We start from the raw sequence: 24,719 nt of genomic DNA on the forward strand, positions 1-24,719 counted from the left end.
CTACCTTCACCGATCCCCAGGTAAATTGAGTTTAGGACCCCTGTTTTGAATTGTCCATAGGTCTGAATAAAAGTGGGAATCTTTTGGGCACCTAGACCTGGACCAATAACAAATTTTGCTGGACGATATATTGATCTACAAATTATTGCCAATAAACAATATCATTGTCAACATTATTTTAAGACCAAATTAAGCACTGATGTATCGGTAATACATAATTATAATGCAAGTATACCCTTTCAAATGCAAGAAACTTGTATTTCTCATATATTTTAATATTGTAATTGTAAACTTTTAAATATCCAAATTAAATGAAACAAATAAATAATATAAAATAAAATATATTCTGTCACGTTATCATTATTATTGCGGTACTGTTGAATGTGCTCAAAAAGTACTTACAGACACACTAAAATCTTTTAACCAAGTTGTATTTTTTTAATAACTAAAATAAATAAACACACAATGTACTTTTCTGGCAGAGAAAACATCAAATATTGTTTTTGCTTCATAAGAGCCATATTATTTTTATTTATTGTTTTTAAATATGTTTATCTTCTTTCATTTTAGTTTTTTTTTTTAAAATAAAATCAAATTGGGTAATCACTTCGTTTCACTTCTGGTTTAAGTTACTCCACGCGAGTTTACTGTTTCAACTCAAAACTGTCGAGTATAGATGAATCACTTTGTGCAATGACCTTTTTGTTCAATGTGAATACTTAGTTGTATGGAGACTAATGTGTTTATACAATTTTGGATTGGGATATATGACATTTCTTAATGGGGAAAGGTGTTAATGTCTCTTGTTTTAATGTTTGTATTTAAGCTAGCTTGCAAACTAACGCTAGTCAGCCTATTATTTTATGAAAGTGTGGTTATCAATCAAAGTTTTTCGGTCATTATTTTATTTAATACAGTAATACTAACCGTCAAGAGTTTTACAACGTTTATCATTATTACAGTTGATGTGCATGTAGTACACATGCCGATGCAAAGAATGACTGCTCTTGCAGCCCGTAACACGGAGGCAAATGGCAATTATCAAGGCTGACAAAGTTATCAGGTTCATTTTCATTTATTGTTCAATGAATTGACTTATCGAAAATATCGGTCTAGGTCTCTGGGCACCTCACAATTCAATTTAATTCCAATTCTCGATTCAACACGGTTCTCAAAATGCATTATTTGGTATATAAATTATGATAAAACATTTTCAGAACCCATTACAGATCACAAAAGCTCTTTTTGCTGTCATAGAACTTATATGCGTAGTGTTGGCCTAAAAACGTATTTTTAGAAATGTATAATTACAATTTTAAAAATACAGTTTTACATGTTTTTTTAATAACGAATGATAATCAATCTAACATCAGAAACTAGAGCAACCCCAACTCCAGCCCAATACTAGATTTACAACATCTGAGATAGAATTTTGCAAAGCAATTGGGAAGACAGACAAATACAAGAAAAACATTTTCAAAAGCAACAGTAGCAATAATAATGATATCAATAATAGTTTTTTTTAATGTTTTATAATCCAAAAAATAATCCTTACAAAAAGAACATCGGAAAAAAAACAAAACATTTTTTTTGTTTTTTTTACAGTATGTGTGCCATGTGATTGACTGGTGAACAGTCGAGGGCAGAGCTGGGCAAATATTTTGACTTGGGGGCCACATTGAGAGAGAAAAACGTGTCTGGGGGGCCAATGTGTATGTGTGTGTAAATTATATGTACACATTTAGCTGTAAAAATCTGCTGTACGGTATGTGTGTCTGGGTCCCTTTTTTTCAGGAACACTAATACCAAAAGTCACAATGTCTGAAAATGTTTTCACAGACTACCTCAAAAAAACAGAATGGACTTTTACAGTTTTTTTACTGAATGGGACACCCAAAATGTACATGAAAATAAAGAAAGCGGGATTTACAATATTAACTATGAACAATAAAACACTGACTATTAACAACAAATGAACATCGCTCCTCTTTTACTTCTCAGACCAGCTCCTCGATAGTTGTGTATATCTTTTTATCAAGCAAAACACAACAACAATTTAAAAACAGTAAAATATGAAGGCTATGTGTAATAAACACCAACAATATGATATATTATCACGTAAAAATCTGCTTCCGTATCTGTTTCTAACACACGCGTTTCGGGCTGGCTGCTCTAAAAACATTCCCCGCCCACTCTGCTTTGTACCTTGTCTGAGCTGGCGTGACGTAGATTACCGCTATAACACACAAAAGCGCAGATTTCAACCATTAAAATATTTTCTATAGTTCAAGACTTACAGTCATTTAAAAACAGCACTGCACATCATAATGGCGGCGACATTTTTGATGTTAAAGGTCTAAAAAAATGATGTAGAACGTCCGGCGGGCCGGATTGAAAATCATAACGGGCTGCATGTGGCCCGCGGGCCGTATTTTGCCAAGGTCTAGTCCAGGGTGTACCTTTGCCCAAAGTAGCTACAGTAGACTCTGGTTCACGAAGCAGAACTCAAATTAAACTTTACGTATAACGCACTTTCCATACATATAAAATGTAGCACAAAGTGCTTTACATTTTTTTTTTAAATAGTGCCTCCCACCCTCGTTACATACATACAGTCACCCCAAATCCCAAACAAAAAGACTAGTACTTCCTCACTGATACCTGCATGCAGTGAAACACAAATGTGTTTTAAGTTGCATTCCATGTTTAGCACAAGTGCATGATGTATTAGCTGCATGGCAATTTGGTGAATTGAACATATTTGCCAACATACGTGACTTTTTATTTATTTCAGGAGCTGGAGAAAATCCTATCAGACACTCCCCCTGTATGGAGAGGATCGTCCAAATTGTTCCGCAACTTGAGAGAACGAGGTATACATACTGTGAACACACACACATGCATGGATGCGTGTGCACCCTAACCCTAGTAGTACAAAAACACCCAAAATAATGTATTTGTAACAACATAACTAATAGGTTTTGAATAATTTTCTAAATATATTAATGGATTACAATATTCTGTTCTTTCCCCATGGTCTGTATGATCTATGAGGATCACATATGTATTTATACTCCTTTCATGGCTTACCTACCAAAGTGTGTGTTTGTGTGTGTCACAGTAGGTGTCTATAATCCTATGTTGGATGCCTGCTGTCCATCCTGACAGCCAAACAACCTGCTGGACAAACTAAAAATAGCCACCTCTCCTTTCATATTACTATACAGCTCCAATGAGACAGAACAAACCCCACTCTCGAGAAGAGATTAGAAGCAAAAAAAGAAGGACACATAGCTTTGGGCATTTCCCTATTTAATTTGGGAATGCAACTTGTCAGTTAATGTTCTGATAAGGTATGCAATATAGATTGTATTTGTCGGAACATGTATTTCAACGATGAGCAGGAAGAGCTAAATTCCTTCGAATGGCTATGAGTTTCTTACAATGACAAAGCGAAATGGAATGTTGTGTTTGTATTCTGCGTTTACACTCTACATTCATATTCACACTGCTTTTAAAAGCAGGGCTTTTTTCAGTGTTGCTTTTGTTTTTTCTAAACAGGGTTTGCTGTTGTGTCAGAACCCCAATAAAGCCAAGACAATCCTTATGTACAGTATTGTAAATACATACATGTAAGTATAGTCAAGGTTTCTGTGGTTTATCCGTTATACAGAGCGGAATATACGTTAGGTCAGGGGAAAAACACATAGAGGCTATTTTCATCCCTACAAGCCTATGTAAGTATACATTTTCGTCTTGGTTATCACTAGAACGTTTGCCAGCATATTATTTTGTGGTATCTAGTTCCCCAAAAAATAATTCCACACATTAGTGACTCTGTCTCTGTACTTTTTTTATGAGTTTGGCTGCAAAATAACCCACCATGGGACCAAAGAAAGTGTGCTAGCAGTTTGATAAAGTAGGTGAGAAACACTATTGAATTATAAAAAGATCTAATTGCAAAGTACAAAGGGAGAAAAGAGTTCCAAATCAGCTCATTTCTACAAAGTAGTTGTGTGTTAGGAAACACAACCCTGTCACCGCCTTTACCTGGTGTCATGTTCAAAATACGCACACATCCACACACATTGGAAAGCAGTGTCCCATAACACTCAGGTGAGTCACCCTGAACTATCTGGACAATCAGACAGAAAGCGAAAAAGATTGCTAATGGGCTGGAGGCAGGAAAAGATCACCTCCTGAAGCATTTTTCACCTGCTTATCCAAACACACACCGATGTTTACTTGGACACTAAGGGTGTGTGGGCAAATGTCTTGTTGGGTGCTTATCTCAAAAGCGATACATTTTAAAATGCTATCTCCTTGAAAGGAGGGATCGGGTGTCTGTGTGTGGCTGTGAGGTCAGCCTCTAACTAACTCTCTTGGTCTCATTGCTAGGCATCATCTCATACACAGAGTACCTGTTCCTGCTCTGCATCTTAACCAGTGAGTCTGTGCACATCCTGCTGTCTCAGCATGTTTACTTATGTACTAACATACTTTTTTGGGAGACCATAGTAAGCCAAGGCATGACATAAGCCATTACCCTTTGAAAACATTTACAATTTGTATAAGCTATACCAGGGGTCAGCAACCCAAAGCGTTGAAAGAGCCATATTAGACCAAAAATACAAAAAACAAATCAGTCTGGAGCCGCAAAAAATGAAAAGCCGTATATAAGTCTTATAATGAAGGCAACACATGACGTAAGTGTCTATGTTAGCTATAATAGCCTACTATCAAAATGACTACGTGTCGCAGGCTGAAGCAAATCTTCGTTGACAGAAATGTTGAAATGTAATATTTATTCTACACACTTTTACAACATCGAAAAACATTAGTAAAACTTCTCAGAAAGTGAGTAAACTCCTGGAAATGACTGTCTTAGAATGGCCAAAGGTATAGATGTGTGTGTCCAAGTTAAAGGAAACGGCAGGCTGTCTTCTTTTAATAGATTTATTACAATCTTTGGCAAGCTAAGTAATGTTTGCTGTGGTCTGGAACAACATGGCACACAAACAACCATCAGAAATGCAGCCAATATTACATACATATAATGTGTCAGGAGACATGCAAATATAAATTATATACAAAAAGGATACAATTAAAGGATATTAAATGAGCTCAAATATACCTACAAATGAGGCGTAATGATGCAATATGTACATACAGCTAGCCTAAATAGAATGTTAGCATTGATTAGCTCGCAGGCATGCACTGACCAAATATGCCTGATTAGCACTCCAACAAGTCAATAACATCAACAAAGCGCACCTTTATGCATTCACACACAGCATAAAACTTTTGGTTGACAAAATGAGACAAAGGAGTGGAAGATTTTATATGTAAACAAACTGTTGCGTCACAGTCCACACTATGGTGAGTTCAAGAACCGCCGAAATTAGTAGGACAAAACAATGTTCACCAAATACTCTCATCAGTGAAGCATACACACAAACATATTAAACAGTGGCTTTTCTAGCAATTGGGAAGGTTTGTGTCATGTTTGTCCTTAAACAAAAAACATACTAAAACTAAAAAATTATGTTTTTCCCCAGCTTTTTACATTTTCAATCCTTTTTTTAAAAATGCTGCAGGGAGCCACTATGGCGGCACTAAAGAGCTGCATGTGACTCGAGAGCCGCGGGTTCTAGGGTGACAAAAACATTCTATTAAGTCATCAAAATAATGGTTTTATATTCCTTTATCCACATAGTCTATTTTCCAAGTACAGTTAGTTGTCTACTGATTACTAAAAAACTAATTGATATTATGGTAAATAAAGTGCAAAAATACATAAAGATAAGTTGTTAGGGAAATGTTGTTAATCTGAACGCTATAAATCTTTTAATGGAACTGTAGGCGTATGCTCATATACGCTGTATATTTTATTGTACCTGATCATTGTCCCCTCATAACTGCGGGTTATATGGTGATTAAGAATTGCCTTTCACACACACTCGTGTAAACCCTCACCATTTGTGTTCTCCTCTACTGCAGAGCCCCATGCTGGCTTTAAGATTGCTTTCAATATGTTTGATGCAGACGGCAACCAGATGGTGGACAAGAGAGAATTCATGGTGGTAAGTCAAATCCATTCATGTCATGATAAAACATCCATTCGCCCTTGACAGAATTGTAATTCAGTTTTCAGTGCTATATCTTCCTACATATACAGTACATAAATTGCAAGAAACAAAGTTACATGAGGGGTAACTATTGCCAGTTTTTTGGGGTTTAATTTATTTGTAATATTGATATTTGGTGTCCTAACCAACCCCAACCCTAAAGGCTTTATTATAGCAACATAAAGTGTAATATTGTATCATGATAAAACATGGTTTTTATTGAGGGATGTCTGGGACCTATCTGCAGCATATGTTTGTGGTGTGTGGGACATAAGCGTGTCACTGTGGGAGTTTCCACTTGAACTGTTGTGCTGTGCTTGGAGCATGTCGTGCTAATTTTGTCCTCTTTACAGCTTCAGGAGATCTTCCGGAAGAAAAATGAGAAGAAAGGGAGGAAAGGGAATGCTGAGAAGTCTGCACAGTTGGTAAGAACGTTGGTAATAGAGAACCTGGGATTAAGGCTATAGGTATATTGGTATAGATGTAAAAACAACAACATTGTCCAGTTGTCTTCTGTATCCCTAAAAAATAAATAAGAGACACCAGCGTGTTGCAATTTTTAATTAAACCTGAATTTAATTAGATTCATGTTTTGGAGTAATACAAATTGTTTTAGTGTAAAATTACAAAATTAACAGAATAAAATAACTTTTTTTTAGCCTTTTCCCATTATGGATCGCCACAGCGATACAATGATGATAATTAAGCTTAATGTTTATGCGTGACACCTTTTTGACACAACCCTGGCCAGGGATCGAACCTTCAAGCCGTGCCACAAAAAGTAAAATGCGTGTACAATTATATCACCAGGGATTAACAGAAGATACGGTGATTATGGCTCTTTTCATTAGTGACCGTTTAGATCCGAGAAGATACGGGACAACTCAGTTTTTTAATAGACTTTTGGCGACCCTACTTGTGTAGCGGATGCCACCTGGATGAGAGTGCGTTTAGGGGGGTGAGTGTAAAGGATGCTAGTTTAGCTATGCGATTGTATGTGAAGTAAACCTCACTCCCTGTTGGCCTGGGCTTTTACCCTCCTGGCTAGCGTGCTTAACTCTCCAGTTGAGATGTGTGGTCACGGGTTCGAGCCCTGGCAGTGTGCAGTGCTGACTATGGTTACACTTGTTCTCACCAACAGTGTGACAATTATACATTTGGGAAGTGTAGACATAACACAATGAAATTTGATCCCAAATCCATTGGATTATTCAGGCAAATTATCATCAAATCATTTGAATACATTCACGAAAGCATTATGCATTTAACGTTCCTGAAATGCTGCACTGAACTGTACACATGGATGTATTTAAAATGATTAGCCATTAATTAACAAGTTCATCACCATTTTTGGAAGTATTAGGGAAATAATCCATCATGTAACGATGACTGAGTGCATGCAGCCTCACATGTTCTTGATGTGACATCTTTGTTGTACCATGACAAAGACATCCCTTTTGTGTAGTGGTTTAAAATTGATACTCTTGTATAGTTTGTCTTTTTTCACGCTTATGTGATTAAGGCTTAGAAACAACACTTTTTAGCATGTTTAGTTTCTATTGAAACTTTTTTAATTGTAATATTTGCTGGCATGACGATTATCTTTTACACATTGATTAGAACATACATGCATTCCAAATATTAAGAAGAGAAAATCTGCAGATTTGCCAATCTTCACACTTTTAGTTAGTAATGAACACATACAGTATATAATACCTTTATATTTTATGCACAGATAAATAATATGTTAATGCATATTCAAAACAATTTAGTGCAACTTTACAAATGTGTGTTTCTCTAAGTTACAATCATAGAAGCGTAGTTGGTAACGACACATGCATTGTGTATCCGCTGCCACACTCATTGCATGTACTAACATGTCTTTTATCTTCTCTCCTCCCTCCTCTCTGGCTGCATGCTCTGTCGTCCTCTGTCTCTTCCTCATGTCTCTTCTCTGTGTGTTAGAGTATGCAGCTGTATGGATATCAGGTTGCCCCCATGAACAGCGTATGTATCCAAAAACAATACCCCCTTAGTGTTCGTTTTGTTCTCCACTGGACGGTTAGGAACTGATTGAAGGCTCAAAGGAGAAATAGTGTCTAATAATTTCCAAAATAAAATAAAATGGCAATAATATGCTTTTGCAGACCCTTAGCCACAATTTTTGGTGTAGGTATTATGCAAGAAACTGTAAATAGTATAATACCGATAGCTTTCTGCTTCTCAAGACAGATATTGATAACTTATTTATGTGTATATATTTTTTTTTTTTAGACTCAATTTTACTTTATGTACACCTAGGGGTTAGAAAGACTCAAACAAAGGAGGATTTGACAAACTGGAGATTTAGCTTAACCAAATATGACATCACTACCGAGGTAGGGCTAACAGCGCTTCACTTTTTCCACATTTTGTTATGTTACAGACAGCCCTATTCCAATATTGAATGAATTCATTTTTGTTCTCAAAATTCTACAGACAATAATATCCGATAATGACAATGTGAAAAGTGTTTTTTTTGCATATTTATTGAAAATAAAAAATCACATGTACTGTACTTTTCGGAGTATAAATCGCACCTGCCGAAAATGCATAATAAAGAAGGAAAAAAACATATATAAGTCGCACTGGAGTATAAGTCGCATTTTTTGGGGAAATGTATTTGATAAAAGCCAACACCAAGAATAGACATTTGAAAGGCAATTTAAAATAAATAAAGAATAGTGAACAACAAGCTGAATAAGTGTACGTTATATGAGGCTTAAATAACCAACTGAGAACGTGCCTGGTATGTTAACGTAACATATTATGGTAAGAGTCATTCAAATAACTATAACATATAGAACATGCTATACGTTTACCAAACAATCTGTCACTCCTAATCGCTAACTCCCATGAAATCTTAGACGTCTAGTCTCTTACGTGAATGAGCTAAATAATATTATTTGATATTTTAAGGTATTGTGTTAACAATTTCACACATAAGTCGCTCCTGAGTATAAGTCGCACCCCCGGCCAAACTATGAAAAAAACTGCGATTTATATACGGTACATAAGTATTGACAGCTTTTGCTCAGTACTTTGTTGATGCACCTTTGGCAGAAATTACAGCCTTAAGTCTTTTTGAATGACAAGCTTGGCACACCTATCTTTAGGCAGTTTTTCCCATTCCGGTTTGCCTATTCCTCTTTACAGCGCCTCAATCTCCATCAGATTGGATGGGAAGCATTGGTTTTCATCCAGGATGTCTCTGTACATTGCTGCATTCATCTTAGTCTAGTCAGGGAGGTGACCAAGAACCCGATGGTCACTCTGTCAGAGCTACAGCATTCCTCTGTGGAGAGAGGAGAACCTTCCAGAAGGACAACCATCTCTGCAGCAATCCACCAATCAGGCCTGTGCTGTAAGATGACCAGACGAAAGCCATTTCTTAGTAAAAAGTTTGCCGAAATGCACCTGAAATATTCTCAGACCATGACAAAAACAATTCTCTGGTATGATAAGACAAAGATTGAACTCTTTGGTGTGAATGCCAATTGTCATGTTTGGAGGAAACCAGGCACCACTCATCACCAGGCCAATACCATCTCTACGGTGAAGCATGGTGGTGGCAGCATCATGCTATGGGGATGTTTTTCAGCGACAGGAACTGGGAGTCTAGTCAGGGTAGAGAGAAAGATGAATGCAGCAATGTACAGAGACATACTGGATGAAAAACAACGCTTCCCATCCAACCTGATGGAGCTTGAGAGGTGCTGCAAAGAGGAATGGACGAAACGGCCCAAAGATAGGTGTGCCAAGCTTGTGGCATCTTATTCAAAAAGACTTATAAGGCTGCAATTGCTGCCAAAGGTGCATCAACCAAGTATTGCGCAAAGACTGTTAATATTATGGACATGGGATTTTTAAGTATTTTATTTCCAATAAATATGCCAAAAAGATCTAAAAAAAAAGTTTCACATTGTCATTATGGGGTATTATCTGTAGAATGTTGAGGACAAAAATTAATTAATTCAATTTTGGAATAAGGCTGTAACATAACAACATGTAGAAAAAGTAAAGCGCTGTGAATACTTTCCGGATGCACTGTAAATCAGTATAATGTCCTGATGTCCATCTATCGCTGTGTGTGAAGTTAAGAAGTGATCTGCTGCAGACAAGGTCTAATGTCTTCAACAATGGTGGGAGCGGCATCTTCAGCATCTCTGATAACGCAGCGGTCAAGTGTATCTTTGATTCAGCAGTATTGTTTTATCTCTTGGCTGCTCGCAATGGTGTCTTGCTTTTAGGGGGGAAAAAAATCATGTCACGTCTTGGTGTCCATGACTGACAGTTTAGCTTGCTTGTACATACTGCACACACAGTGTGGAACTCAAATGAAAGAGAGCAGCTGGGTGTCTCCCTCTTCCATGCCCAGCCGAGTGAGCGAGTCATCCCGCCAAAGCGGAGAACGCACAGTGCCATTATTTTACTTCCATGTGATTGCTTTGGCTTTAAGATCATCTCTGAAGGGCTTTTTGCACTTTTCGGACGCCACAGTAATAAGGTCGGCCAATGGCTTTTCTTTGCGGCGGACTTTGGGCACCTTCTTTACAGATGGATGCGTTTTAATGGGCTTTCAGGACATGAATGCCGGCGGCAGTTCAGGGTGGCTAGTGAGATTTTATATAACGAAGCCAGAGTTTTTTTCTTCCTTCCGGAGTGTTTGCAGGGCATCTGGTTCAGGCTGCACGTAGGATGTCTTGTTTGAAAGGGGTAACGAAGTCCTGCACGACTGAATGACTCTGTTTGTTTACATTGAGATCCGGTGAGTTCAAGAGAAGTTAGGACCTCATAAGTGTTCACCCTAACCCACATACAGCACAGTATGGGTCATTTAGTTCTATTAAAACGTTTTTTTTTGTTTTGTTTCGGTTATCGTGCTATTTTTTTATGTTGTCATAATTCTGTATATTGACGTACTAATTATCGTGCACCCCTAGAAAATAGTGCCTGACTGACTATTCAAAGACCTTTTCAAATGTTAGTACCGTATTTTCCGGAGTATAAGTCGCTCCGGAGTATAAGTCGCACCGGCCGAAAATGCATAACAAAGAAGGAAAAAAACATATATAAGTCGCACTGGAGTATAAGTCGCATTTTTTGGGGACATTTATTTGATAAAACCCAACACCAAGAATAGACATTTGAAAGGCAATTTAAAATAAATAAAGAATAGTGAACAACAGGCTGAATAAGTTATATGACTCATAAATAACCAACTGAGAATGTGCCTGGTATGTTAACGTAACATATTATGGTAAGAGTCATTCAAATAACTATAACATATAGAACATGCTATACGTTTACCAAACAATCTGTCACTCCTAATCGCTAAATCCAATGAAATCTTATAAGTCGAGTCTCTTACGTTAATAAGCTAAATAATATTATTTGATATTTTACGGTAATGTGTTAATAATTTCACACATAAGTTGCTCCTGAGTATAAGTCGCACCCCCAGCCAAACTACAAAAAAAACTGCGACTTATAGTCCGAAAAATACGGTAATAACGCTCAAGAGTGTCTGCATAATAGTGTGCCTTTAAAGTGGAGACGGTTCATACTATTTTCCTGTCCTTTTCGCTTTGTAAATTGTATGAAGTAAGACTATAGACAAGGCAAGTTGTTCTTTGGCTTTCTTTTGCTTTTTCAGTTGTGTGATTAATTGCAGATGAATATGAAAAAGATGAATATATTTAAGGGGACAGTGATGCTTAAGTGAGTATACAGTATATGATATTGAATGATATGGAGCATTTTAAAAATATAAACAAATCACTTATGAAATGCAACATTTTGGCATTGTGTGTTGATGTGCAGGTAGGAGGTTAGAACGCAGGAACCTTGCTTTTTAGAGGCAGAACACATTTCAGTGAAACCAGCATATCTTTAGTGTCGATAATAGAATATGAAGTTTTAATGTGAGATTGTAAGTTCTTAACCTTTATAATTTAAACGTTTGCAGGCGGTCTTTCCAGTATAAGCACTATCTTTAAAGTTATCTAATACTATAGTTCCCTCTTTCTCGAGGCTGTAAATTATATGAAAGAGGTTTCCGTTGTCGGTTGCCCATTAAGGGCCAGATTCTCACAGCAATGTTAAGTACATTGTATTATTTTCTATTCATTTTGATTGATTCATAACATGTAAAAAGGCCTCTCTTTCAGTTTGCCATAAGCGTTGATAGAGTGAATTACTGAAAGCTGAAGCATGTACTTCCTGAATTGTGGCCGTTGGAAGTGAACTGACCATGGCCCTGCTTGACCACCCCTACAGGTGCTTAAAAAAGACAGTCAAGAGTTTGTGGCGCGGAGTTACTGGGACGTTCTGAGGCGAGGCGCCAGCCAAATCCTCTTTTCTGACCTGGCAGAGGTACATAGACCCGACTGTCCTCTGTGGTTTTCATTCCTCCCTTCACCCTTTTACCATTTTAATTTTCATCATCATCATCCCTGTGTTTTGTGTTCTCATCAAGCATGCCACGGTACGACTTGAATGAAATGCATGAAGACGTTGGGGCTATTATCCCCCCAAAATTTACTTGCGTAAAAAAATATAATGTTTCGTCAAGTTCCCCGATCCTTTTAAAGTGATTTATCGTAACTTAACTTTATAAAATTGTGTCTCAAAAGTCTTTATTCATTTCCGTCCTTCATAACAGTCAATATGTACCTGCATATCTTTTCCACTATCCCATAATGTGTCATTGTTTGTTTGTGTTCTCTCACCATATTTATTTCTAAAAATATGTTTTCCTCTTTAAAGTTTACATAATCATAAGCTTTTTTCTATTTATATTCTTTTATTTGCTTGAAGGGGAACTGCACTTTTTTTAACCTATAATTCACAATCCTCATGAGAGACATGAACACATATATTTGAAAAAAAAAAAATCCATTCTTACTCGTAAATTATGTAAATAAAAGTCTGCTTACAGTAGAGCCATTGGGAACCAAGATGTCTATTGCCTTTATTCCGACCATAAAACCCAATAAATAACCATTCAAAAAGTGCCAACAATACTACATTTAGATCTCATGACCTGAATATTAACCAAGTATTAGCGATATTGTTATTATAAGCGCTAACGTTAAGGACCTACATTTAGCGGCGCATTGATCAGAGAGGTAACTTCCTTATGCTGCTATATTGACATCATGACCTGGTGAGCTGCTTTTTCAACGCGGCGCTCGTAAAAGTTAATTCCGGATTATAAATCATGCCTCTCACCTGGATAGTAAAATGATGTGGACATAAACTGATAAGTTGGTAAACTTTGACAGCCAACTTCGATCTGGAAATGGCCAAAAAGCCGCTTTTTTCTACCCCCCTTTTTTCTTTACGAGAACTATGAGTCATTCTTCATCTAAACAGGAATAGATCAACATCCTGACAGTTAGCATCCCAGTGAGAGCAAACATTGTACAGTAAGTGATGTTTTATTATGTTTGTTGGCTGTCATATCTGCAGTGAGTAGTAATCAGTGTTGTTGAAGGAAAAAGCGAATGTCGTGATACATTTTTGAAATTAATACGCCACCATATGTATGCTTAAAGTGAGCAAAGTACGTCAATATTACATGTTTTTATGAATGTGGCGTTACTACATTAAATATATGCTTATAGCGTGTATGTAAAACCTTGATGGAAGTGTTTGGATGTTTTTTAAGTGCTTTATAAGCAGAATAAAGCGACTCCCATAGGCTCCATTGTATGCAGACTTTTGCCATACTTGCCAACCCTATCGGATTTTCCGGGAGACTCCCGAAATTCAGCCCCTCTCCCGAAAACCTCCCGGGACAAATTTTCTCCCGAAAATCTCCCGAACTTCAGGCGGAGCTGGAAGCCACGCCCCTTCCAGCTCCATGCGGACCTGAGTGACGTCTCAACAGCCTGTATTCACGTCCACTTTCCCACAATATAAACAGCGTGCCTGCCCAAACATGTTATAACTGTAGAATGATCAAGGGCGAGTTCTTGGTTTCTTATGTGGGTTTATTGTTAGGCAGTTTCATTAACGTCTTCCCAGCGCGGTAACAACACACAACAACAGCAGTCGTGTTTTATTCTACCGTAAAGCAGTTCGTCTGCCGTAAACAGCAATGTTGTTGTAATATATTGAGTTGGAGGCAATAACCAGGCGAGGTGATGAAGTATGTCTCTTTACTGTAGACTTCAGAACAGACTCACACACTTGACGTCAGGTGCGCAACACCACGTAAATCGTTGGCCAACCAAAAAGTAACCCCACTACACTATAGCCAACAATCACCAGGAGATGGCAACAGACAAACATAGATCACTCTATTACATTCCTCCCCTTTTAGAAATGTAGAAATTACTCAAAATAAATAAACAACCCAACCAAAAAATGCAGCAGCTCAATTAAAAAACTGAACTTAAGCCACATTCTTTTTTTTTTTTTAGTACTGAACTCTTAACCCTCATTTGTAAACAATAACATGCTTATTATACAAACAGTATTTGTACACCTTTAACACAGATTTTTATACTGTCTTCAGAGATTGTTTTTTTGGTGGTACTCGAAACCTTTCTGGGTACCTGCTAAAGGGTGTTCAGCATGGTTAGAAAAATAGTGACAGAGAATAGAACACGGATGGACAATTCAACCCTTAACTCAACAATGAGTAGATGAGTGTTATGTGTGTGTATATGTGTAAATAAATGAACACTGAAATTCAAGTATTTATTTTATTTATATATATATATATATATATATATATATATATATAATGTGTATATATATATATATAATAAAATAAATATATATAATAAAATATATATATATATATATATACATATAAATAAATATGAAATACTTGACTTGGTGAATTCTAGCTGTAAATATACTCCTCCCCTCTTAGCCACGCCCCCAACCACGCCCCGCCCCATCCCGACCACGCCCCCACCCCCCACCTCCCGAAGTCGGAGGTCTCAAGGTTGGCAAGTCACATTTATTTACTAGTTAGAGTGCATAAAAACATGTATATATGTCTGCATGTCTTACATAGGACTTGTAAATGATAGGCAAAATTCCCAAAAAAGTGCAGGTCCCCTTTAAATTAATTAATTTTTGAAGAACTCACGCTTAAACATCCTCCATATTGTCATTTCATAAGACAAAAACATATCGAGTATGTAATTAATTTATCTTCCGTTTGTCTATGTGTTGCTATTATTTGGAAGTATTTCTACTGCATCGGTGTGTTTAATAATGATATATATATACATGATGTCATCTAAAATATGTAATATAATATAGTCTACTGTAGTCTAACCTAGGCAGCACGGTGGAACAGGGGTTAGTGCGTGTGCCTCACAATAAGAAGGTCCTGGGTCCGATCCCCGGGCTTGGGGTCTTTCTGTGTGGAGTTTGCATGTTCTACCCTCCGGGTACTCCGGCTTCCTCCCACCTTCAAAGACATGCACCTGGTGATAGGCTGATTGGCAACACTAAATTGGCCCTAGTGTGTGAATGTGAGTGTGAATGTTGTCTGTCTATCTGTGTTGGCCCTGCGATGACGTGGCGACTTATCTAGGGTGTATCCCGCCTTCCGCCTGAATGCAGCTGGGATAGGCTCCAGCACCCCCTGGGAACCCGAAAGGGACAAGCAGTAGAGAATGGATGGATGGATAGTCTAACCTAGTATAGTAGTGTGGTATAATATAATTAATTGTAGATTTTGCAGTATTGTAGGTATCTTATTTTTCAAATTTCTAACATTAATGACACTGAATTTAATAATTATTAGTATTTTATCCAATAAACCGCACCATATACAAACATGAAAATGTGAAGGTAAGTTGTAGGTCAGAATAGGCTAAATGGTTTGTAATCAGCAGCCTGCACATTCTTATAGTGAAGTTTGCCATGGGAGGAAGAGCAAGAAAACATCCCCAGTGAAGCACTTTGGGGGTGTTGGTAATGATTAATAACATGCTAACACAGAGCAAGCTGGCTAGCTGTCTAATGACAGGCTTTGTGCTGTGGTGGCAGCGGAAGCTAAAGTGTAGGTAATGACAGTGGTGCGTAATGGGTCTGACCTTGTATTTACTCTATCCAAGGTGCCTTTCATCTGCCAGTGTGTCAAATGGACAGAGCACACACAGCATCAGGTAGAGGGCTAAGGAATAAACATATGAGCTAAAAAGAAAAACATTTGCAAAATTTTTGAGATTGCACCATTAAGCAAACATACACAAAACACAGCACGATGGTGCAATTACGAATACCGTACATTGAAGTGAGATGTGATGCATTTGATCAGATACATATAGAAAAAGAGAAAGAGATACAATCAACAAATAGGTAAGAGAGGCCTAGAGTAGAGGCCAGAGGTCAGCAGTGAACAAATGTTGAGGGTACAAAGTGGGTGGGTCAAAGAGAGGCTCGGGAAGCACTTTTAGGGCGAAAGAAAGAAGCTGGTCGTGTTTAAAGAAAGATGTGTTTACTCAACAGATTAGTCAAGCCCTCTGCTTTTGTCTGGCAAAGGAGGCTCTCTGACTGACAGCTAGAGGAGGAGGCATTGACAGGTCCTGGGAGGCGAAAGGAAACCAGAGTAAACTGAGAACATGTAGTATGAGAGGAAAATAAGTGACTGGGGAGGACTGACAGAAGGTGGGCGAAAAGACCGGGTCATGGGAAGAAAAAGGTGGACTAACCTGAGCCCTGAGAATGTGTAACTGACTGACAGTTGGACTGACTTTACTGAACGAGCTGCTCCTAGGTGGTATTAGTCAAAGATGAGTTCGGAACAGCATTTTAGTGTTTACATTACTAATGACTGTTTTTACCCTTCACTTTATGATCAAAGTCTGCTGTAACACCGACACACGCTCACCAGGTGTAAGCTAGTGCTCTATGGGGTGAAGTAATCGTTATGTTGTCATGGGGCTGGTGCTGCGACACTTCCAGGAATGATAACCTTGTTTTGATCACTTTGGCACTGTTGATGTTCCACCAGCTCTGTTCAGTGTGTTTTGTGCTGAAAAATGGTGAAATATAGAAAACATCATATTACATGGAATCAAGATGCTCTATATTCAAGCTATGCTTTGTTCAAATCCCAAATCCATTCCAACACAAAAAGAACAACTGACACAAAGATGTTTATATTTCACTTACACAAACTGACAGTGCTTTCATTTACTCGTACTACATGGACTGACAAATTGGAGAAAGAGCACAGACATGGGCTTGCTGTGTCAGGTGTAAAATGAAAGATACAATTAATGTTGCTTTTCTTAAAAGTACAGCGGTGCCTTGGTTTAGGGGTGTCCTAACATAACTTTTTCACTTCCGATACGATACCCATATTGCAGTGTTAAGTATTGGCCGACATCGATATCAATCCGATACGAGATCATTACAAATCATACGTACTTGCATTTTTATTCTGTTTTCAGGATCTCCGCATGTTTCAAAGAGTCAAATTTTAAAGGGGAACATTATCACCAGACCCATGTAAGTGTCAATATATACCTTGATGTTGCAGAAAAAAGACCATATTTTTTTTAACCGATTTCCGAACTCTAAATGGGTGAATTTTGGAGAATTAAACGCCTTTCTATTATTCGCTCTCGGAGCGATGACGTCACAACGTGACGTCACATCGGGAAGCAATCCGCCATTTTCTCAAACACATTACAAACACCGAGTCAAATCAGCTCTGTTATTTTCCGTACCTTGAAGACATCATGCCTCGTCGGTGTGTTGTCGGAGGGTGTAACAACACGAACAGGGACGGATTCAAGTTGCACCAGTGGCCCAAAGATGCGAAAGTGGCAAGAAATTGGACGTTTGTTTCGCACACTTTACCGACGAAAGCTATGCTACGACAGAGATGGCAAGAATGTGAGAATGTGTGGATATCCTGCGACACTCAAAGCAGATGCATTTCCAACGATAAAGTCAAAGAAATCTGCCACCAGACCCCCATTGAATCTGCCGGAGTGTGTGAGCAATTCAGGTACAAAAGACCTCGGTAGCACGGCAAGCAAGGCAGTTTGTTCCCGCAGACGAGCGAGCTAAACCCCCTGGGTGTCTTGGCTCACACCGTCCCTTATGCCACCGAAGATGATCAAGAGAAGAATATCGACCCTAGCTTCCCTGGCCTGCTGACATCAACTCCAAAACTGGACAGATCAGCTTTCAGGAAAAGATAGCGGATGAGGGTATATCTACAGAATATATTAATTGATGAAAATTGGGCTGTCTGCACTCTCAAAGTGCATGTTGTTGCCAAATGTATTTCATATGCTATAAACCTAGTTCATAGTTGTTAGTTTCCTTTAATGCCAAACAAACACATTCCAATCGTTGGTTAGAAGGCGATCGCCGAATTCGTCCTCGCTTTCTCCCGTGTCGCTGGCTGTCGTGTCGTTTTCGTCGGTTTCGCTTGCATACGGTTCAAACCGATATGGCTCAATAGCTTCAGTTTCTTCTTCAATTTCGTTTTCGCTACCTGCCTCCACACTACAACCATCCGTTTCAATACATGCGTAATCTGTTGAATCGCTTAAGCCGCTGAAATCCGAGTCTGAATCCGAGCTAATGTCGCTATACCTTGCTGTTCTATCCGCCATGTTTGTTTGTATCGGCATCACTGTGTGACGTCACAGGAAAATGGACGGGTTAAAATAACGATGGTTAAAATCAGGCACTTTGAAGCTTTTTTAGGGATATTGCGTGATGGGTTAAATTTTGAAAAAAACTTCGAAAAATAAAATAAGCCACTGGGAACTGATTTTTAATGGTTTTAACCCTTCTGAAATTGTGATAATGTTCCCCTTTAAAGGGGTCCTTTTATGCAAAACCTACCGAAAATTTGAAATCAAACCATGGAGGCATTACGAAGATATTATAAAACCATCTTGCCTTCCCTCATATTTCTTCTAAATGAGCCGTTTGGAATTTGCCCAACTTGTGACGTTTTCCCAACACGTGACATCAGCACAGGCCTAAATCTGCGATTTTTTACAAAAAATTGGATTTACGATTTTTCCCGATTTTTTTTTTCCTTACTTTAAAAAAAACAAACCAATGAATACAAATGACAGAGATCATTCTAAACAAGTGTTGCTTTTATTTGATCAAAAACTAGTACCGGTAGTTTGAAATGACACTGCATACCCTGCATCTTATTCCTAGCAAGATTCTAATTCGTATAATGTTCTTTTTAGACTAGATGTCAAATGTAATTGTTATGCAATTATTTTCAATGAACTACATTAAGAGCTTCCTCTAGGAGGCAACACTTCTGCTTGAATAAAATACTTGTGTAAACAAAAATGTAGCATTGTACATTGCATTTAAATAAATAATAATCCCCAACATTGAGATTAAAAAAGTGCAAACATAAAACTTTCGTCTTGAAAAAAACACTTCTGTAAATAAAAATGCTGCATTGCACATTGCTTGCAAATAAATAAACTTCAATAAAATAATAAAGACACCATCCATCCATTTTCTACAGCTTGTCCCAATAATTATTAAATAGTAATACAAATCAATCAGATCAATAAAGAGCAAACTCAAAACTTGTCTTGAATAAAATAATTATGTAAATAAAAATGTAGTATTGTACAAGCAAATAATTAAACAAGTACAACATTGAGATGACTCTATATAGTTTTAGTTAGTAGCTAAACGCAGGCTTTTCAATGGCGTATCCTGGGCTCTTTGTAAGTGTGTACTAATGTTAGAAACAATGTACAATTCATTGCACATGTAATACATCACTATATTGATGATTAAATGCATTATAATTCCACAAAAGTTTTGCAGAAGCACACGCGTGTACGAGCTGTCCGGTTTGTACGTGCAGAGCGACTTCTTCAGTGATCGCCCTGTGCATTGTTATCCTTTCTCATCATACATGGTATCATCATAAATACCTGGTGTAGACGATTCCACCAGTCAGATGCTTTTTAGGTGGAGTTTGTTTCCGATCTTGTTTGCTTTGTCAAGAGTTGCATTTCCCCCACTCGGCTCGATGCCGTTACAGACGCTGGAATACATTTGTTGTGCTGCTGCCTTTTTTAAACAAACTTTGCAGCTTCACTTGTTCCACGCCTGTTACCAAAAGCACTGACGACACTTTTCTTTTTGTTGGTACAAGCGTCTTGCTTTCGTTCGCGTTAGCATTAGCCATGTTTTAATAGGTGTGTAATCCGCTAAGGAAGTAAGTGGGCGAGCGAGGGCTACGGAAATTAATGGGGGCAAAAAGTAAGCCGGAGCAAGAGGAGAAAAACTTTGATTTTTAAAGGGGAACATTATCACAATTTCAGAATTATTAAAACCATTAAAAATCAGTTCCCAGTGGCTTATTATATTTTTCGAAGTTTTTTTCAAAATTTTACCCATCACGCAATATCCCTAAAAAAAGCTTCAAAGTGCCTGATTTTAACCATCGTTATAAACACCCGTCCATTTTCCTGTGACGTCACATAGTGAAGTCAACACAAACAAACATGGCGGAAAGAACAGCAAGCTATAGCGACATTAGCTCGGATTCAGCCTCGGATTTCAGCGGCTTAAGCGATTCAACATATTACGCATGTATTGAAACGGATGGTTGTAGTGTGGAGGCAGGTAGCGAAAACGAAATTGAAGAAGAAACTGAAGCTATTGAGCCATATCGGTTTGAACCGTATGCAAGCGAAACCGACGGAAACGACACGACAGCCAGCGACACGGGAGAAAGCGAGGACGAATTCGGCGATCGCCTTCCAACCAACGATTGGTATGTGTTTGTTTGGCATTAAAGGAAACTAACAATTATGAACTAGGTTTACAGCATATGAAATACATTTGGCAACAACATGCACTTTGAGAGTGCAGACAGCCCAATTTTAATCAATTAATATATTCTGTAGACATACCCTCATCCGTGCTCTTTTCCTGAAAGCTGATCTGTTCAGTTTTGGAGTTGATGTCAGCAGGCCAGGGAAGCTAGGGTCGATAGGGGGTTTAGCTCGCTCGTCTGCTGGAACAAACTGCCGCCATTGCTTGCCGTGCTTTGTCCCTGAATTGCTCACACACTCCGGCAGATTCGATGGGGGTCTGGCGGCAGATTTCTTTGACTTTATCGTTGGAAATGCATCTGCTTTGAGTGTCGCAGGATATCCACACATTCTTGCCATCTCTGTCGTAGCATAGCTTTCGTCGGTAAAGTGTGCGGAACAAACGTCCAATTTCTTGCCACTTTCGCATCTTTGGGCCACTGGTGCAACTTGAATCCGTCCCTGTTCGTGTTGTTACACCCTCCGACAACACACCGACGAGGCATGATGTCTCCAAGGTGCGGAAAACAGTCAAAAAAACAGAAAATAACAGAGCTGATTTGACTCGGTGTTTGAAAAAATGGCGGATTGCTTCCCGAGAGCGAATATTACAAAGGCGTTTAATTTGCCAAAATTCACCCATTTAGAGTTCGGAAATCGGTTAAAAAAATATATGGTCTTTTTTCTGCAACATCAAGGTATATATTGACGCTTACATAGGTCTGGTGATAATGTTCCCCTTTAATTTTAGAAATCGTCTGTAACTAAAAACTCAAATTTATCGATAAAATCGATCTATTGCCCAGGTCTACGTCAGCAGATATCTCCATATATGGTTGATATTTACCCGAAGAGTTTTGCGCCAGTCGAGGCTGTATACTTCACTTCCCCAAGAAAGGCGATCTGGGTATCCCAAGCAAATGCAAAGGAATTACACTCACTCCAATCGCAGCTAAAATATACAATGCATCCATCCATCCATTTTCTACCGATTGTCCCTTTGCAATGCTCCTCAATCGTATTCAACCAAAGATTGGAAATCTGCTTAGAAAAGATCAGAGTGGATTCAGGATGAATCCTTTGACAACTTGCCAAATTCTCACTGTCAGGAGATTACCGTAATCAAAGGTGTCAAAGCGAAAAACCTACAGAAATCTACAAAAAGCATTGCTGGTTTTTGTAGATTTTTAAAAAAAACCTTTTGACTCTGTGTACAGAACAAAAATGACAAGCATCTTAAAGGCATATACTATACCTGCCGAAACCGCCCATGCAATAGTGATGCTCTACAAACACTCGAGCCATAGTCAGATCACCAGATGGTGACAGATTATTTTTTTTACATCTGTGCTGGTGTGATCCACGGAGACACCCTTGCCCCCTTTTTATTCGTCCTCTGTCTTGACTATGTGCTAAGCACCTTTGTAGATACACACAGTGACCTGGGATTTACTTTGAACAAACCCAGAAGCAGGCGATACCCATTCATAACCAATGCAGACTATGCATATGATATAGCTCTCTTTGCAGACAATGCAGTGGATGCTGAGAGACTGTTAGACATGCTTGAAACTGCTGACAGCTGTATTGGCCTCCATGTTGATTCGAAGAAAACAGTGTTTATGACCATCAATACTGCGGGGGCGATCAAAGCTCGAGACACAGTGTGTCGCAGATTCACTTATCTTTGTAGATACATAGCCTCTACCGAAAGGGACAGACTTATCTTTGTAGATACATAGCCTCTACCAAAAGGGACATCAAAATACGTATCTCAAAGACATTGGCAGCCTTGGACAGACTAAAAATAGTGTGGAAATCAATATTACCTTGTATATGGTTCAATCATCTGGTTACTCACAAGAAGGTTAGAAAGCATGTTGGAGATCGCCTGAGGTTTTGAACATCTCGTGGGAAGAGCATCCTTCAAAGCAACAGCTTCATGGTGGCTTGGCAGCGTTATCAACAACAATCAAAGAACGATGCTTGAGATTCTTTGGCCACTGCTGCAGAAGCAAGGAAGAACTTGAAAGGGATGTACTGCTATGGACAACAAGGGCCTGATTGACGAAGATCCAAATACCACGCGTTAATCAATGTGTGCAATCTATAAAATAGCGTGTACTATTAGTGGGCGTGTTGCGTGCGATTTACTAACACTGCGTGTGTCATTGAAGAGTGTTGGAGACCGCCTAATTTAAATAAGGATTTTGCGTACCACGGAGGCACTTTTTTACTGCATATTCATGTTATAATACTCTACCTGTGGCGTTTTGCTATGTTTTCAAACAAGCAGGAGACATCTACTACTTTGTATGGGCATTTTAGCAGCAGTGCATTGACACGGAAATCTACGGAAATTACTGAAGGTGTTTGGAGCAGAATATTCAAAACGGCTGACTGAATTTGTGGCATTTTGTTACATTGTAGACAATATTTTCACATACTTTGCAAATTGTAACTACATTTGGATATGGTTTAATGCAGTGGTCCCCAACCACCGGCCCGTGGATCAATTGGTACCGGGCCGCACAAGAAATAAAAAAGAAATAAAAATAAAAAAAAATTATTTTTATTTTTTTAAATTACTGTAAATCAACATAAAAAACACAAGATACACTTACAATTAGTGCACCAACCCAAAAAAAACTCCCTCCCCCATTTTTACCACGCGTTAATCAACACTAAAGGGTTGTTTCCTTCTGTTATTAATATTTCTGGTTACTACATTATATATCAACATAGATCAATACAGTCTGCAGGGATATAGTCCGTAGGCACACATGATTGTATTTTTTTATGGAAAAAAAATGAAAATACCCCAAATTTTCAAGCGTTGACCAGTCCGCAGCTACAAAAAGGTTGGGGACCACTGGTTTAATGGATACAATGAAACACAGATAAGCATATAAAGTAGAGATGTCCGATATCGGCCGATAAATGCTTTAAAATGTAATATCGGAAATTATCGGTATCGGTTTCAAAAAGTAAAATTTATGACTTTTAAAAACGCCGCTGTACGGAGTGGCACACGGACGTAGGGAGAAGTACAGAGCGCCAATAAACCTTAAAGGCACTGCCTTTGCGTGCCGGCCCGATCACATAATATCTACGGCTTTTCACACACACAAGTGAATGCCATGCATACTTGGTCAACAGTCATACAGGTTACACTGAGGGTGGCCATATAAACAACTTTAACACTGTTACAAATATGCGCCACACTGTGAACCCACACCAAACAAGAATGAAAAACACATTTCGGGAGAACATCCGCACCGTAACACGACATGTTGGCATTTTTTTCCATAACTTGAGTTGATTTATTTTGGAAAACCTTGTTACATTGTTTAATGCATCCAGCGGGGCATCACAACAAAATTAGGCATAATAATTCCACGACTGTATATATCGGTATCGGTTGATATCGGAATCGGTAATTAAGAGTTGGACAATATCGGGATATCGGATATTGGCAAAAAAGCCATTATCGGACACCTCTAATATAAAGTCAACTTGTTTTTCCACTCTACTGGTACTTTCAGTTCTCTAACAACTATTAAATTATGTAGCTCGATGGATATGTCTAATATTTTTATTTCTACCGTCTAAAATGTATGACGGAAGATTCTCGTCTGACACGTGCTAAACGAAACGCAAAATAGTGCTCGCAAAATAGCTATGAGTGATGATAAATCACTTTGTGTGTACTAAATAATTATATTTGCATCTTCTCTCTGTATTG

At 38.3% G+C, this 24,719-nt stretch overlaps 1 protein-coding gene across 3 annotated transcripts in view; it reads left to right on the forward strand.

Annotated features, from left to right (window-relative positions):
- Window positions 1–24,719, forward strand: part of micu3a (mitochondrial calcium uptake family, member 3a) — a 54,341-nt gene that overhangs the window by 11,471 nt on the left and 18,151 nt on the right. Inside the window, exons 4-9 of one of the 3 annotated variants that reach the window (XM_061922786.2) lie at window positions 2,795–2,873; window positions 4,399–4,446; window positions 6,001–6,083; window positions 6,482–6,553; window positions 8,094–8,135; window positions 12,447–12,542. In XM_061922786.2, the coding sequence (XP_061778770.1) occupies window positions 2,795–2,873; window positions 4,399–4,446; window positions 6,001–6,083; window positions 6,482–6,553; window positions 8,094–8,135; window positions 12,447–12,542 (420 nt within the window). The remainder of the gene's footprint in view (window positions 1–2,794; window positions 2,874–4,398; window positions 4,447–6,000; window positions 6,084–6,481; window positions 6,554–8,093; window positions 8,136–12,446; window positions 12,543–24,719) is intronic. The other 2 variants (XM_061922787.2, XM_061922788.2) reach the window with 2 other exon arrangements.

The sequence above is a fragment of the Nerophis lumbriciformis genome, linkage group LG27, assembly GCF_033978685.3.
Source record: "Nerophis lumbriciformis linkage group LG27, RoL_Nlum_v2.1, whole genome shotgun sequence".
Classification (NCBI taxonomy): Eukaryota; Metazoa; Chordata; class Actinopteri; order Syngnathiformes; family Syngnathidae; genus Nerophis; species Nerophis lumbriciformis.